Source organism: Ischnura elegans, chromosome 5, assembly GCF_921293095.1.
Source record: "Ischnura elegans chromosome 5, ioIscEleg1.1, whole genome shotgun sequence".
Lineage (NCBI taxonomy): Eukaryota > Metazoa > Arthropoda > Insecta > Odonata > Coenagrionidae > Ischnura > Ischnura elegans.
Window position 1 is genome coordinate 26,676,040 of NC_060250.1, and position 18,771 is coordinate 26,694,810.

Genomic DNA, 18,771 nt, shown 5'->3' on the forward strand with positions numbered 1-18,771 from the left:
TTTTTTATAGGCCTAAGTTTATGGTACATGTTTGTTTATCTCCTCGCTTAGATAGGCGGGGTGTAAACATAAATATCGTCGCGAAAGGCGAATACACTCCTTACTCGAGCCACTTATCTCGGATGCTGCGAAGAGGGAGCGCTGTAGTCACCGAGGCGACCTGGACCCGAGCGATCAAAAATAAGAAGCCCCTAACGGTCGGAACCGCAAAAAAAGCAACACGCGGGAGGCGTACCACCGTCTCGGCCGGGGCAGCTTCCTCGGCGATCGGTCGGAGAGGCGGCCTCCAAGGCAGGTGCAATCGACGCCCGCCACCCTCCCGCTTCCGTGGGGTTTCACGCGGAATGTCGTAAGACCAATGGTTGCGGTGGGCCAAGGGATTTTGAGGTGTCGTCCGGGGCACAAAGAAAACATCAGGGGAGGGCCGAAAATCAAAACCAAAATTCACCTGCGAGCGATGTGTCAAATTAAACGACCACAGTGGCGCGATTATGTTCTGTCAATCTAAATTGTTGTCTCCTGTGAGATGTGGTGGAGCCTTCCATCACGGAGGGAAAGAAAATATGTAGTATTTCTTACGTGGGAAAACTTGGTGTGCTTGCATTTGAAAACGGGTCGTGCAAAAACAGTTTTACTGCGAGTGGAATTTGCTGGTACGCCATCATTTCATTCCATCTGGAGGAGGGGGTAGTGTTTGATGAAAACTCTGTTTTCGAAGCGAATAGATCCTTTTCGACTGGACAATATATTAGAAAAAGGCATAGTCGGCAATATGACGACATAGGGCTTCAACATTTGGAATTTCCGAGGGGGATTACTCAGATCTAGTTTTAATCGTTACGAAATATTTTCACTATTTTATGCGGCGAAAGGGCAGTTTGGTGTGATAGCATGGCCACTGATCGAGGGCCCTAGGGTTTAAAACCCGGGTTAGGCCTTAAGACACCCCTGAAAAAGTCATCGCGGTGTGAGGTGGCCCAGGTATAAGAACAGGCCCCTTTACCCTGTATTTTAGGAAATTCGCACGTCCTTTCTCCGGATTGATTGGAAGAAATACCAGCAGATTCCTCTTGTAGAATAACAGTTTTAGCATGATGCGATTCCATACACAAACACGTAAAGTTTATGAAACTTAACCGTCTTTTGGTATCGTCTGGTTTCACATCTCACCAAAGATACTTAAAGGTAGATATAATAACAAGCTCTATCCTGACATACACGGACAAGCTTTCTGGTGCCGGTTGCAAGTTGCAACTGATGGTGTTCGATTGTAAATCGCGACACCAATTGGAATCGTGGGGCCTAGGTACTCGTTCCGTAGGTAATGAAACAGCTGATAAAGGGGCGCCTCGTGGGGCTATATTGTTTACTTTTCGTATTCCTTAGGTTGAGTGGGACTCACCCTGTGGGGTGCCTTGAGCAGGGCGTGCACCGCTGCCACCTGCTCCGAGAGCGGCACTCCTCGCCGGAACACGTGCGTCGGCGGCCGGGGAGGCTCCGGGAAGTGAGTTGCGTATGTGAACGGGTCGATGTCGTTCAGGTACTGCACCCTGCACGCCACTCCCTCGTCCGCCGCGCCTTCTTCCTCCATCTCGCGCACCTCTTGAGCACCAACGAGCACCACGAGGACACAATCAAAAGGTTGAAACACGCACTCTTATCCCGACAAAGCACGGGCTTTAATTCTTCTCCGGCCGGGACGGACCCTTCCTCGTCTTCCCCGGGGGGGTGGTTGTTGTCGGCAGTTCCTCGCCACCCGCCGGCGTACGCTTACGCCCCACCGGCCGGCGCGGGTGCAAGGCGAGGGACGGTTGTGCTACGAGGGTGGTTTCACGACGCCGACGCCGTGACTGACTGACTGAATGGCCGATGCCGCCGCCTCCGAGGAGTTGGGCTTCACTCTCTCCCTCTCGCCTCCTTTTCCCATGGGGGGGAAGGAGGTGGGGCAGGAGGGGTGTTCTGTTTGGTAGTGGCGGTGGTAGACAACCACGGCGCCGTCGAGATGTTATACCGCGGAGGAGGAAGGTGAGTTAACCTCGTGAGAGGGGCGGATCGGAGGGGGTTGCAGCGCTAGAAGGGGGGCAGGACAACCAAAGGAGGGGTAGGAGGGAGAGGGAGGAAGAGGAGAAGAACCGGTGTAAAGCCTTCTAAAAAGCAAAGTACGCCGTAGGTGGCGCCACGGACGACGGCGGCCAAACGGGGAAACACTTTCCCTTTCTCTTCCCCTTCTTCTCGGAAATAGTTCCAGATTTCGACGCGGAAGGGAGCGCTCCTCAGACCAGCAGCGCCGGGAAACTTGTTTTCCTTTTTTTCGTCTGTGCGTTCGTGTTGTGATCTACTCGTTTTTTTCGCTCTCCCCTTCCCTCCTCTGTCATTTCTCCGGGGCCGAAAAATCGCATTTTATGGTCAAAGAGTCTTCGGCGGAAGTATTGGATCGGCCTCGAAAACTTAAAGAACGGAAGAGAATATCGGAATCCTCGAGGGCGATTTTTATGGGTCGATGACCGTGGAGGATACCTGTGGATTTGAACGATTTGTTTCCCCGGTTGATGTTGGGACTAGGATTTCCTTCCGCTCTTCGCCAGCGTGGGAAGGAAATGTTATGTTTTTCTTCGTGCGCTACGTAGCTGTGGGAACAGAATGATTTCTCCTCGTATGGGCTTACGTATCCGGAGGTGTAACAGATACATAAAGGGATTTTAATTGCAATAATTGTGTGCTATTAATGTACCAACGAGCTCTAAAGTCATGTAGCGAAGCTTATGCATGAAAACGTTTTATTCCAAGTCAGCGACCCTTTATTACTTTTTAAATTTTGCTTTTGGTATGGTTTTTTGCAAGCTTTTTTTTTAAATACGGAGAGAATTTCCAGAATTTTTGTAATAACCTTTAAAGTCTTTTGGGACAGTAAGGAGGTCTCAAGAGTGAAAATACATGAGCTTGCCTCGGAAAATACAATGTTGAATTATTTCATGTCTACGTATTGGCAAAGAAATTTTTTGACATTTTCAACTCGAAATTGATTGTATCCGCACACAAATGACATATTCTACAACTTGGTCTTACAATAGGTATTTTTATTTCCTTCAACGTTTGTAATTACGCAGGCCTCAATTTTTTTGTGTTTGGTTTGCAAAATGATCAACAAAATCGTACAAGAAATAGGTATTTCAAGTGATATAGAGATTTTGTTACCAACTGTAGTTAATAAGATATTTTTTAACTTTTGGTATAGTAAATAAATGCGTCATTGCAAAACCCTTCCCATACGTAGACTTTGTTATCTAAGCTCAAATATTTAATCAGAGGTATTCAGGAGGCTGTATGATATGGTGAATATAAGCTAAAATGTTCCGAATAAAACTAATATTTTCTTACGATAAAATTCCATAGTCCTTTTTGTAAACGTCGTTCATCGGCTCCTATCGTCACTACGAATACAATATGTATTTATCCTATCCTACCCACTAGAGATGGTAATTTCAGTTCATTTTGTGGATTCGGTTCATGGGATTTGATTCGTGGCAGTTGATCAGTGCTTTAAATCGTCCATAATGAACCGAGTGAATCTTGAATCCGCGTGAATCTTCCAACTTACTGCATTTAAAATATTATGACGGTGATTCACAGTGATTATTATTTTCATTTTTTTGCATCTTTAATTAATGGTTTTCAGATTTTAAAACCTCTTCAATTTGTCTGAATATTATGCTACACAATATTAGTCGTCCACATTTAATTTATTGCGAAATGTAAATACTCATAACGTAAATAACTCTTACGACGTTCAATCCGTCAAATTGCAAGCATTTTTTAACTGTTCCAGGGCATGCAACTATTCCTATCATAATAATTAAAAGCTTAAATTGTGAGAATGAAGAATGCTTTTTATTTCCATCTTTAAAATTCCCCTGCCTCAAGAATTGTCATTTCACTGATATTGTCAGAATACTGATAACTACGTGAAATTTTTTATCATGACAGAAAGTTCAACCAAATCAGTGTACCTATATAATTTATTCCATTACACTAAAATACATACCACACACAGTAAGAGTCATATCAATAGGAATGAAGGTGACAAGTTCGTTTTTATTACCAACCTGTATTACCGTTAGTTAGGATCTGATGATAATTCACCGCTTTCGTGGGTAGGTGGGCTTCAGCGTAGTCAAATTCAAATCGTTTTTATTGAACGATTTGGATTCGGCGGATCTGAATATTCCACATACATCGTTCATTTTGAACGATTTTGAGGATTTGAATCTTCCACATAAATCATTCATTTTGAACGATTTTAATTCGACGGCTTTGAATTTTTAATCAAATCGTTCATTTTGAACGATTCGAGAGAAAAAGGTAGATTCAATTAATTCGGTTCATGTCATTGAATCGTTCATTTTGAACAATTCATTCATGAACGTCACAGCTCTACTACCCACCTCTTATTTCTATCTCATGAGTAGTGGAGTATGTGTAGAGTATGTAAATATATTACGTACTTACGTGGTTAAGATAAAGAGGAGGGAGAAAGATAGCATGCGTGTCGTTTATCTAGTGAATGCGAAAAGCGCGTCTCGCGTAGTTAGTAGTTTTTCAAAACCTAGTATTCTACCGGAAAACTCCTCCATCTTACAAGCAATTTATTTTATAATATAATGCCTACGGTAATGCAGTCGTTAAATTAAAGGTGCATTTTTGTCTTCTTTTTCGTCGATTTTTAAAATATAATATTGGTCTCCTTGACCTCTTTATTGAATGGTATATCAATTTTTTTTGGATTGGTCAACGAAATGCAAAATTGTCCTCTTCTATTACCAACGTGTAATCCTGATGATTCAAAGAACATTTTGCGGAATGGAGGAACAAAAATTTCAATATGTGTGTTTTAATGAAGATATATAACAAAAATATCAAGTTTTATTACGGAAGACTATAAGCTTTCCTATCCGGAATTCCACTGGGTAATTTTACCAGGTATTGGTCACGTTTCAATGGCAAACTTAATCATCTTCCTCAGGAAGTTGACTCGTTGTGGGTGATGGTAAAGTAAGCCATTTAAACATCAATGCCTGATCATCACACCTGGTGCAGTTATTGCGGATTTTTTTTACTCAAAATCGAGTGTATCGAAAAGCAAAAAGTCGATTTAAGTATTTAATGAATTACGCACCCTGTTTATCGATACCCAGTATGTACTCATACTCTAAAATTTGGGTGTTTATTCTATTTTTTCGATTTCAGTGTCTTCTTTTTATGCCCATCTCCACTCTTTTCTGTCTTCGATGGACCCACACCAATACTTATTCCCTGGATTTGATTTTGCCTTCATTGATATGCAATGATAACGACTTGTGCTTTGATATTTTTCTGAGCTTTAAGGTAAGCTTATTGTCGCCAGCGGATTTAGATTACCGCATGCACAATACATATTTCCGCAGGTGAGACGACCTATAATTCAATTCATACCTGATATGCATTTTCATCCAAATTTTGTCGTATGTCTTTCGTGTTAGAACTGGCGATTGTTCGTAATTTTGCGAGTGATTTTTTATCAATATATATCAATATATTCATTTTCACTTCGTTAAAATATTTTTGTAAACCACAAAAAGCATTTACTCGTAAAATATGCATCAATAAAGATGGATACACAGTTAAAGATAGAGTAGACGGAAAAAAAAGATGTGATTAACTTTTGTCTGCGTCCTGTTAGATCTTTTCTAATTCTCAGAGCCCAGTCGTTGGATTTCACCACGGTCTCGTTAACCACAAACATTATCTCTTAGATTTGATAAATTCATTTTCCTTACCTTTCGACCTCCTGGAGATGACGGCTTGCGTCCCCCGGAAGCCTCGCTCCCAGTGGCGCCACTATCCCTGCGGAGAAGAACGGAATGATTGAGAGACGTGATAAAAGAACCGCCCATTACTCGGCTATGAAAGAAATTAAACGTGTATGCAGTAGATAAAATATAAAATACCTTTATAATTTACATCATTTGTAGATCATAGATTTATGTCGTAAGCTATGGTAATAGTCTTGACAATGCTTTATTGACAACGACCATTCGCTTTGTTGGCATGGTAATTGGCAGGAGCGGGCGACAATTTAGGTCATTTGCACCATTAGGGAAGGTTGGGGAATGAAGGGTAGAGAGAAACCTGGCGTCGGCATTAGCGTGCTCTTAACGAAAGGCGCCTAAGGAACCACGCCTTAACTTCCCATCTGAAGGATGGAATGCTGTACCTGAAGTGTCCTCCACAAATCACTGAAGCAGGGATCGGGCAGCCTCTGAAAAACTTCCGCCACCGTTGGTATTTGAACCCAAATCCGCTGGGTGGGAAGCCAGCTCACTAACCACCATATCAACCCGATCCCCGATGTCATTAGATTGGTTTCCCAGCATTCAGGAACACGATATTGAAGTCCAAAAAATTACGGAGACGGTAAGTCTACCGTGGAAAAAGAATGTCTTGGCTTCTTAAATGTGGCAAATATAAATATCAGTACTCAAGTCTGATCTAGCCTAATAGCCCTAAAACATGGTAAGTGCGCCGTTGTCAAAGTTTTTAGATGGAATTTAATCCGTTTCATTTTTGAAATCGAGTTTTTTTTTAGGAATTACCGAAATTATTTTGAATATGACTTATCATTTTGTGTATTTTAGGATGTATTGAGAGAATTAGTAGCAGCGTATTGCCCCCCGTAAGGGAGAGAGAAGACAACTAAGCCTCAAAATGAGAAAACTACTTAAAATCATGTTGATGATATTCAATTTAGGATTGCTGTCAGGAATATTTTGACAGAAAAAGGTGAGAGTGAATATAAAGAGAGTACGAACTACGAGATGAACTATATTCATCAGGGAGTTTATCGAAGGAAGTTGGAATTTAATGGCACATACTGTAGCTGAGAATGATTTATATAGCAGGAGCCAATGCTCTGAAGGGAAGTTGTTTGTATTGGCCAAGGGGAGGGTGGAAGAATTACTTAGATTTGGGCAATCGTACATGTAATGGAGTAAACAGTAATTAGCTAATGAAAGAATATGGAAGAAGAAATGGAGTACTTGCATAAAGTTAGCATTTGTGCACTTCCAAAGCATGGGGGCCTATTCTTTAATTGAATTTCCATTTTGTTAAATAATTTTAACAATTTTTGATCATGGCTTCGCTGTTGATTCAACGTATATGTGTTATAGTTTCCAGCAATAGCGAATCTAAAAAAAAATAAACAAGGAGATTGCAGTGAGGGGTACTGAGCCTTCGAGGATTCGGTAAGAAGTATTGTGGAATCAATTCTGAAAGGTTTTCACGCCTGTTTTCTGGCGACTATAAACTCGCGCCTTCAAGTGGGGAGCAATTGGATGTGCATTGCGAGCGAATGCCTCGTTCCGCCCTGTCACTCACCTCGCCTGTTGCTGGCTCGACAGCAGCGTTGGCGTCTGCGCCGTGCTGTCGTGGATGATCACTTGGCTGGGGTCCACTTCCTCCAGGGCACCGCTGCTGCTGCTACTGCGGTCCTCATCCTCATCGGACCCTGCGACGAGAGAGAGAGAGAGACATCAAGTTAAGTATCCGTGTGCACAGTGGCGTAATGAGGGGATAGATTCCCCCCAAAGCCTCAGAGAAATAAAAACATTATTTAAAACTATTGTCTATTTTTGACATATAATAACTACCGCTGCTTAAAGTTAAATTTTTAGTGCCAAAATGAAATAAAATGTATTTCCATACATGTCATTTGTCAAAAAGTTTACCAGATTTCGCCTGGAGGGGTGGGACGAGTCGCCATCCCATCCCCCTCCAAGGCATATTCCTTGTTACGCCACTGCGTGTGCATCATACAGTCATACCAAAAATGTTGAGCCTGAAATCCACAGAGTTTTCCTTTTTGTATTGAAATAAACGCATGCAATTTTCCACGATTATAAAATTTATTCCCGACCTAGGTTTCCATGTTACTGCATCATCTTCATGGTACAAAATGGTTTATAATCATTGGAACCATGTTGTACCTAGAAGGATATATACTAGTAACATCGAAACTTAGGTCGAAGTAAATTTTATGACCGTGGAAAATTGCAAGTGTTTATTTAATATGCAAAAATTCCACTCCATCACCCTTGTAATTATTTTACGAGTTTTCCTTTGTTTTCGAGACGAAAATATCTTTTTCCATACGTTTTACAAACTACTCCCTTCCTTCTCTACTACTCCTTCTCTGATTTCAGTATTCTATGCCATGAATGAAGGAAAACCTTTTAGTATTTCTATCACAATGTTGTATTAACTTTAAATGAAAACAAATTCTCATGCTGGGAACGCGGAAACAACTCCAACATACCTCCGCCGCCTGCCACGGTGGCGGTGGAATAAAGTCCTCGCGTCCTTATGACCAAAAATCGTTGGTTTGATTCCCGCTTAGGTAGGTGATCCATATCTATATATGAGTATTTGTAGTGTGCATTGTTAATGTTGGAACCCCTGTCGTAAAGGCTGTGCTGTGCTGTTTACGGGGAAGTTGAAAATATTGAAAATGAAGGGAAACTGCATATTAAAATATATCTTACAATTTTTAGAATCGCGTCCATTGGTCGTAATTTGACTGAAGAACAACATATCAATCACATATTACTATATGTGAGAAGCCAAAGGAAGTGAGCCAATCAGAAAAATAGATTTAAGAATCTTTACTGATATTGGAAGCAAGTTTTGGGGGCTTAGATTTCTTTAACAATATTTTCCTCAGTCATTTCTTCAAGTATTTTAGCTGTTTTCGCCTTATTCTATGAGATTTTAGTGCTCAATCTGCAAAAGAGATAAGCTCATATATTTTTTTCGAATTTCACTTTGCTATCAACCATGGGGACGATTCATATTATTTAGACTGATGGTTTAATGTTGAATCCGGTCGGTAAAATAAAATGTTTGGTATACTATGAAGTGATTTTTTGTCAGTGGTTTTGGATTGCTGTTGAGACGAGTGAAATCTTTGGAAAACTTGATCACAAATGTAATACTTACATGCAAAGCAAAGACAAGTTAGTGTAGCTATAATTTCAATCTGTCATTTCATTATTTCTATTATTTTCCCTGTTGTTATTCCGTATTTTTTATCAAAATATGTCCCTTCAAATTTTCTTAGATTTTCACTACCTATACTTAAGTATTGAGTTCATAATAAGGATTTCAAATGTTGACTAACCGCCTTATTAGTCTAAAAAGTTATGGGTCAGGTTTTTTCAGCTGAACGGATTTAATTTAAATTATACCTTGAGGTGTCTTAAAGCCCTGAATTAAACTGCGGGGCATTATTTGTCTCTTCAAAATTTTCCTGAAAATTCCAATAAAAAAGTCCTAGAGGTTTTTTTCGGTGGTGTGGCAATAAATAAATAAGATTAGGTGCCAACCTTTCGGATTGAATTGCTGAGTGATTGCGTCGGTAATGTGGAGCAATTTTACACGGTTATTACAGTTTTAGTGGTAAATAACATGATTTCGTAGGAAAATTATTCTAGAATCTTATGCGTGTTCCCAAAAATTCGCTGTTTTCATTCTGACAGTCGAGGCCGTTCACTTGTATGACTTGAAATTCGCGCCTTGGTGTGAGTCCGCTCGGCCTCCTGCATGACTGGTTGGCCACTAGTTAGCGCCACCAGCGGCTATTTTTGATTCCACGCGAGGGGAACGGGCGCTGCTTTTATGAGTAAGTGAATTCTCAGGGCTTCGAGGTAAAGATCCGTTTAAATCGCTTAAAATAGCGTATTTTTCGCTTCTTATATTTGTTTGAGTGTTTAGAAAACAATGCGTTTGCATAAACGATGTAATTGCGTCTGAACACTTCGGTCCTGGCTTTCAAACTTGAACTTCGCGAATTTCAATACTAACGGCGAGAGTTATCAGTTTTTTAAAAAGTATTCTGCTATTTATGACATATTTACACAAAGATATTGTGGGCGAGTATAATCGTTCAGTATTTCACAAATTCATTTTGGATTCAACCAAGGAGACGATTTAAGTGGGTGCTTTAAAGTTGAAAGCTAAATATAATGCGAAGTTCCTATTTCTTTATCCATAAATTATAATAAGTAATTTGAAGCAATAATTTATAGTTACCTCTTTAATGTCAGCGTTTGTTTGCAGATTAACGGGTCCTCTCTTGTATAGGCATTATTGCGAGGATTGCTGATGCAAAGAAATAGTGGTGTTAGCTTTGTCTGGTGGTAAATCTTGTTGTATCTAATTAAAACCTTAGGTCTGGAGAATATTCTTTTGCTGTCGTTATGGATCCCCTTAAAACCACGTATGTTAGACAAAACCAACATTGTTGAATGACTGAGTGAGTAAGCGTCTTACAAAGAGCTTAGTCGAGTATTAAAAGTTAACTTTAACTCAGACGCGTGCTTTGAACTGATGGGATAATTTACATTTGATTAGGCAATGTATTCCAATCTAAAAAAACTTTTTCTGTGCATAATTTACCAAATGGTCCGAATTTTATGGATAATGCTGTTGGACCTTAAAAAATCTAATGCCTATTTTTTCTTGATTTAGCCAAAGTCTAATTGGTAATTAATTACGTATAATTATTTGTTTTATTATAATATAAATAAATATATTCTAATAAATAATTTTTAATCGATGCTAATTATCAAAAATCATTTTTTAAAGATACAGGCAATATTTCGCTAGCATATTCTGGTTCAAGAAATCGAATTTATTATTTGTGCATCGCGTATTGTCTCCACTCATTTCATGGGGTTTATTTCCAGTAAATTTTGCGTCTTTCCCTCTATTCCCTGATGAATTCTGATATCATCGTCCAAACATATGCGTATAAATGCTTCAAACTGGGACGCAATTTAAACTTTCGTTTCTTTTGCAGACGTACGCAATGGTGAAGTGAAAAAAATATCGTAGCGTCATCGCTCAGAGTTAAATTGCCCTATCATTCTAATATTCACTCCCTCACTCACTCAATGATTCTCCCCTTATGTTCGTTTCCATTTACGATGCTCATTATTTGATTATATCAGTGATCCAGCACCCATCTTTCATTTTCTTTCTCTTCCTTTTTTCTGTTTCATTTTCATGTAATAATTATTAGATTAAAAAGAAATTTTAATATTTACACTGATGTTATTTTCGCACGATGTGTTTCGTTTTTACAAAAGCATTTCCAATTGCATTGTATAGAAGAATTTGGCTGCATATGATGCACTTGATAATGTTGTTGTATCAAAACGTGTGATAAAAATCAATATATGTGTACGCGTCTTATTCGACTAATATTAATAACTTCCACTACATCGTCCATATCATACAAGTTATTAATAAAATATAATGTTTATTCTGTTTGTGCATTCTGCTCCTTTATAGAGTTCATTTTTCATTTAATTATATTTGATAATTTTATTTACGATCTGTGCTGTTCATTTAACCTTTGTTCTAGAGAGTAGACTATTAATTCGTCGAGTTTCATTTTTGTTGCATAATGTGTAGCAATTTTGTTGGCTGTATTCGCCGCTGATTGAACTCGTCTTTTGGAGGAGTTTCCGCTTCCGACAGTTGCTTGTTTATTTTTGCGCGTCCTCCGCCCCTTTAAAACGATCATCACCCAGCCCATAGGCTTCGTTGCTCGTCGATCTCCGTCCGACCCATCATCCTAGCTCGTGTAAATGTTGTCGTGGCCGCTCCTCCCCGCGACCTAGAAAACCACGCGCTGGTCGCGAATTTCTCTCTCTCTCACTCTCTTTCTTCCTGTCTGGAAACAATCCATTCCCCCCTGGCACCCTTCCACTCTCGACGCGGGATACACCTCCGAGGTATCCCACGCATCCCGACCTCATTAATCACACTTTTGCGTTTTAACTTAAAAGAGCTTATTTAGCTGAGGCCGTTTCTACCTACTCCTAGTTTCACCGACTGCGAGCGACGAGATTCGAGTTAAGATAGAGTAGCTGAAATGAAATATGAAAAGTCTGTGTCCACTCAAATGTTGTCTCGCACTATTAGGTGCGACGCATTTCCACTCCTCTAGAACCTGAAGATGACGCATGAATGCGTGGAAACTAGTTGTACGAGTCAGCAAGAAAATGGACTTATACTAGCCTATACCTATATCCTTTGCATACTTCATTTTACAATATTATGTTACGCAGTCTCTCGTCTCACACCTTGATTTAATTTGTAGAGTAGCTATTTTACTCAACACTGTTTAATATTGTCCATGGATTTACTTGGAGGATTTTCTTCGTATTGAATTGATTTCAGCACTTTATAATGTGTTTTTGCACCAACTCAAATTAACGTATTCGTGGTTTCCGCATGAGATGCAGAGAATTAGGTGGTGTTACTTTGAATTTATGCGAAATATTTGCAAGATAATAAGATTTCATTTATACAGCGAAATAGGCTAACTAAAATTATTTAAGAAGTTAACGAGCGTGATGCGCCCGCTCCCAGCGGGCTTCCCCGCTCTTTTCAATGCAGGTCCACAGAGGGATAGGCGCGTTTCTAATTTTAAAATGTAGAAAAAAAGGCAGGGTCTTATGTACAAATTTAATTGGAATGTTCATGTACAAATTGAGGTCAGAGGACCTCTTTAAACACAACATTGGAAGTAAATACACTATCCTCTATTAAACTCACATGATAACTCATACTTACGTATCAACATGAGACTTGAATGTGGAATCAGCCGTATTTTGAAAACAGTTATTTAAAAAATGCGAGATATTGTTGCAAATGAACAAATGTATCAGTTTGTGCGCCGTTAACGTCAGGAATATTTACCGGTTTTTGTTTTTTTTTGTTTTTTCTTTTTGTTTTTTATTAATCATTAAAAAATCAATTTCAGGAAACAATAGCAATATTTAGGAAGTGAGATATGCCGTCGCATGTTCTCTGATAAATTCTGTGCATTTTGGTACCTCATTTGTAGAGTTTGGTTGCGTAGAAGTTGAGAAAAAGGTATCTATACAGTAGAAATAATATAGAAGATTAGAAGATTTAAAGCTGTACTTCCTCTTACTGATATTTGGATTCAAATGATGAAATTCCTTACATTATTACAGGGGGTAACTAGTTTTTTATCCAACACCTAATCGGCGGTAATCTGTGTTGGTAAATTTCTGAGGTATGCATCCAGGTTTTTCTGACATGCTTCGACGGCTCAATCTGCTTCCGTGTTGAGGGACGATGCCTGTTGTGATAGAGATTTGGCCCTTATTTAAATCACTACGGTATCAGGGTCAATCTATCAGACCCTGAGATGAATGGAGAAAGAGCGACGGCTAGTCTCATAGCAAGTTGAATTCCTTTTACATAGAACCAGTGGTGCCAATTGAAATAGTAAAATTAGTTAAAAATCTTTCGTGAAATAAGTCCCCTGGACATGACGGTAGAGATGTTAGAATGTTGAAATTAATCATTGATGATGTTGCTCCTGTGTTCGCTCACGTCTGTAATTTAAGTTTTATCGATGGCGTATTTCCGATCCCTTTGAAGAAAGCTGTTGTTATACCAGTGCATAAAAAAGGAGACAGACAACAAATAACGAATTACCGACCGATATCTCTTTTGTCTGTATTTGCAAAAATTCTAGAGAAACTTGTTAAAATTCGCCTTCTGAAATTCCTAGACAAGACCAAATTTTTTAACGAAAATCAGTTTGGATTCAGGCATGGATTGGGAACTGAAGGTGCTCTAGAGAAGCATATGACCGAAGTATACAATTCAGTCAATTCAAGCTCGCGAACTATTGGTTTATATCTAGACATAACCAAGGCATTTGACACACTCTCGCACTAAATACTGCTAATGAAACTTGCGCAAGCTGGAATACGAGGATTATCACTGAAGTGGTTCGAAAGTTATTTGTCGACGAGATCACAATGTGTAAAAGTAAATAATTGTTTTAGTGAATATGTTACAATTGAGACGGGAGTACCACAGGGCTCTGTCTTAGGGCCTATTCTGTTTTTGATTTACGTAAACGATTTATGTGAAAATAAATTTAATGGTGAACTCACAGCCTTTGCTGATGATATAGCATTGTGCTACTCATCTCCCAATTGGAGTTGTGCTGAAGCACTTGTTAAAGAGGATCTATGTTTCTTGCGAAAATGGTTTAATTTCAATACGTTAGCGTTAAGTGAAAAGACGAAGTTTATGTGCGATGACATATGTAATACAATTATTTTTAATGGTAAACTCATATTTCATTGTACAAATTGTTTCAATTGTGTCTATAACTGTCCGGTCATTGATAGAGTGAGTGAAATGAAATACTTGGGAGTAAATCTGGATAGTAATCTACGCTGGGATAAACACTTACTTACTGTAAACAAATGCCTTAGAAGTGCCTTGTCCAAATTTTACTACCTACGAAGAAAATGTCCCCTTCCGGTTAAAAAAACCATTTATCATGCCCTTGTTCATTCCAAACTTTCTTATGGTATAATCTGCTGGGGCAGTGCATACATGAACATATTTAAGTGTGCACTCATTCTGCAAAAAAAAAAAAATTAGGGTAATACTGTCTAAAAATTACTATGAGCACTCATTTCCGTTGTTTGTGGCCCTAAATTTGTTGCCACTAAGGCATTTGTATTTATTCAAAGTGCTTAAATTGTGTTTTGCCAGAAGTGGAAATATGCCGAGTGTAAGTGACAAATATAAATATAATTTAAGGAATGAGTCATTTATAATTGCAAATAGACCCAAGTTAACTGTATATAAACGCTGTTTTATTTACATGGGGCCAAAATTATTCATCTACTGCCCGCTGGAATTAAAAATAATAAAACCACAAATGTCATGTTGAGACTTGCTAAAGACTGGCTCTTCTCGCAAGAAAAAGTTGAAAATTTATTCTGATGTTATTTACATAAAACTTAATGTATCATGTACTGCATTATTATGTTATTGGCATACATTTTTGTTAATTGATGGTGGCTCAATTCTGGTCCATGACCTTCGAGAACACCTAAAGCTCCTTCTCTTTTTTCATTGTATTAAGATGTAAAAAACAAATGTGGCGTAATAAATTATTATTATTATTATTACATTGGTATAGCGACAGAAACGGGAAACGTACTATTGTTTCCAAAAGTATGTGTGCACTTATGCCTCCTCAACTGTTGAATAAATTGAGCTAATTTCCGAAAAAAAAACTTTTAGGGGCTGGCAAACAATACACAAGAACTCTTACTTGCTGGAAGAGCTTGACGCTGCCACAGCAGACGAGGGCGGTATCCGTTCGGGACTAGAATAGGTGAAGTGAAAAAGCATAGTCGTGCCCCAACGGACAGGATGTGGATCTGGGGAACCTCGCGTCCATGCCCGCATCGATGCCCGAGGTTTATCTTACGGGCTTCCAGACCCGACGACGGCTCACCCTCTCTCTTCATTTTCTGATTTAATGCTACCTTTAAACGCTGTTTATCATTGGACGCCGCGGATAGGAGGAAATCGTCGACGACTGGCAAGAAGTAGTGCGACTCGTGTTCGAGTCATGAGGAATGTAGTTTTTTCAAATATTAAGTTAGTCGTATACGAATGTGTAAGTATTTATGATTTTATTCTCCAGACTCACATATTTATTTAAGTTTTTTTTTCTGCATTAATCAAATAATGCGTGATCAACTGATCATTCACATGTTGGGGTCTCGAAATCAAAACCATTCACTGTGGTTTCCTAAAGTCCTATAAAGTGGTATTTCATCCAAAGAAGATATGATGATGATCCTTTAGTCATAGCCAATAAATTGCAAATACTGCCAGTTTGAATGCTTAAACTGTTACAAATAATGTGGTGACGTCGCGTCGTTAGAATTATCTTTAATGTTGGTAACCTCTTTGCATACCGTCCCTTTCCGCTCTCGGGAACCTGAAGCTCTCCTAGCCAGGACAGGAATAGTTCTAGTGCATTGTGTGCCGACGCTAGAGATTTTTCCTGACATCCGCCTGATTCATTCAATCAGCGGGTGGAGCATAGTTGCAGGCTGACTTTTGGAAATGATAGTACCTACAATCAATTTCAAAAGTTTTAGGGCAAAGTTTGTGGCGCCACTTCTGCTTCTCGAGGAAATTTAGTTTCCGTGTCTACTTTTGCTGTCATTGGCTACGCACCGCAAATATTTCGTTTGCGCGAGAAGATTTATGCACACAGAGGGAGAAAGTGCTGGCGAATTTAGCATTCTGTTTCGATTTATCTTTGATGGGTATAGTGATTATTTTGCGTTCATTTACTGGTTACTTGCCCCGATTTTCACTGTTGGTTTGCATTTTACGTCTTATTACTCTAATTATTCAAGTAATTGCGGTGGCCTGGTGGAGTGAACGTGCTTTGAAACGATAATGGTTGTAAGATCGATTCTCAGTCGCGAAAAACTTTATTCTCAATTTATATTTAGCTCGCTCACACTTTTTTGTATTTTATTAAGGTTTCAATTAATTGAAAATTCTCTGCAACAGCTTTATATACTTTTTTTACGGTGATGAGTCGTATAAAAATTATGAATACGGCAAGGGTGTCCATAACCTTTTTTAATTGATACATTTTAAGGGCAATGGGTTCGTAAATGTGGGTGAGCTGTTGGTATAGGGCGTATAAAAACCCGGCGTTGGCGTTAACAAATAGTTCATAGACTGGTGCAAAGAAACCACATTTTGTTATGTTATTAGAAACATATCATTCAATTTAGATACATTTTGGTTTAAATTATTTGCTAAAATTCATTTACTGCACTCTCCGCGGTTTTCTGTGTTGTGCAGTAATACTGGAAAACTAATTTGTCCATGTGAAGTCTGCTCGTTTTGTGATCATTGATATTGGTTAATTCACCTTTATTCGCGTCAGTATATGACGTCACAGTTGTGTTATAAATCGTAAGTAGCCTTCACAATCATCATATGCTATTTAAATTGGATTTCGCGTTGAATGTGTTCTCTCTTTCTCAATTAATTCAAACTGATTTGTGAATGAAAAACTTTGCTGTTTCTACAATTTGGAACTTTATTTTCCTGACTAGTTTCGATACACTGTATCATATTCATAGGACTAGCCCTATTCATTCACAAATCAGTAAGATGGATTTCTACAACGTGAAGGCCTCTACTATTCAGTGCAATTAATTCAAAGATTTTTTTAAAGGATAAACTGTTGGAATGGAATCGTCCAACTTCTGGGTGGGCTGAAAAAGAAAACTTATTAATGTTATATCCTGTCGTGAGTGTAAAACCTAGAAGGTCTAAAGGTCTACCTACTGAAGTGATACATCATTATGTGTCATTGCATCAGATCGAGCATATTTTTAACATTTCCAGCATTCATTAGTTTTATAACCACGTAAAATAATGTATGTTTTTTTGTATTTTAGAACACCTTCTTCACTTCCCTTTCTTTAAAACGAGGATTGCTTTTGCCTGTCTCATATCCTTCAACCAACGATTTGTCAATTCAAATCTGACCTAGCCCATCTCCTTCGAGGGTTTTCCCAGAAGGTTTTCACTTCAGATATTTATTTGTTTTCAGGTGGGTGTCTTTTAAATCACTTCGCTACCGCCTGCGTATCCAATGCTTCAAATTGTTTTTGCCTCTGAAGATGTCAAAAACGGTGATAAAGATATGATGGCGGTGTATATCAAACATTTCTTGTGAATTCGTGAAATGTGAATTGTTTTCTCATGGGGGACAATGTATATCTAGAGCTTAAAGCTGAAAATAATTAACCACGAAAGCAAGAAATGGGTTTAATTCTTTATGTCATAGGTTCGACTTGAATGCCTCAATCTCTTACACTTTTCTCACTTATTGGCCAATAAACTTATAACATGTGTATCTTAATTTTATAGTATGCGTTCAAAGAAAAAAATTCTATTTAAGGTATTCCGGACATCGGGCGATGGTGATTCGCATAGAGCCTTCATGCTATAGAAAGTCGGTGAATGAAGAGTCCTCACCGCACCGCTGGTTTAGGTAAGTACCTTACGCATCTCTTCTGTTTTTCAGTATTGGTTAATGGATAGATACTTTATTGAGCGTTTTTTGGAATTTAAGAAAAATGTCTTACTAAGTAGCGACAAAAATTCTTTACTTGTGTGTCAACTTTACTACAGGTATTTATATATAATCTAGGGATGGACGGATCCTGGATTTTTTCGGATCCGGATTCGGATCGGATCCTTGATTTTCGGAGCCGGTATCTTTCTGATCGGATATTTTCGGATCCAAATGCATTTTCAAATTCCTGACGTTGAGATTCCCCCGATGATTGTTCAATCTCTTGGGAAGAGTCACACTATCTGCCAGTCGTATTTTGCCTTTTTTATTTTCCACAGCTGAAATTCTCCTACATAACCTATGCGAGAGCTTTCAAGCGAAGCGGTTCGTGAGAAGGACAAGAATCGCATGCGACGGCGCATTCGAAGAGAGAATCGGAACTCTTTCCACCCTTATTGTGCGTTGCATTCACTGAAGCTATTATTTAAAATTTCGGATCCAGATCCGATGTCTTCCGTGACTTTGGATCCGATGTATCCGATGAAGGGCAATATCCGCGGATATTTGGATCCGAGGTATCCGATCCGACCATCCCTAATATAATCGTGTATAGATAGTATTTGTTCGGATGTCTGTCGTCCTCTTCTTTGTTTTGATGCTTTCGCTTTTATTGTAGTTCAGTATACCTAATATGCATTTGTTTCTCTTTTCAACCGGGGAAATAACGTTCATTTTCCACTTTTGAGCATTGGTATTTC

The 18,771-nt window shown here is 38.9% G+C and overlaps 1 protein-coding gene across 4 annotated transcripts in view; it reads right to left on the minus strand.

Moving 5' to 3' along the window:
- The window catches only part of LOC124158615 (serine-rich adhesin for platelets-like), a 304,427-nt gene that overhangs the window by 202,561 nt on the left and 83,095 nt on the right, over nt 1-18,771 (minus strand). For all 4 annotated transcript variants that reach the window (XR_006864847.1, XR_006864846.1, XM_046533784.1 and 1 more), the window contains exons 4-5: nt 7,414-7,543; nt 5,814-5,880 (exon numbers count right to left, since the gene is read on the minus strand). Coding sequence is in view for 2 of the 4 variants with exons in the window: in XM_046533784.1 (XP_046389740.1) it covers nt 5,814-5,880; nt 7,414-7,543 (197 nt within the window). In the remaining 2 variants the exon portion in view is untranslated. The remainder of the gene's footprint in view (nt 1-5,813; nt 5,881-7,413; nt 7,544-18,771) is intronic.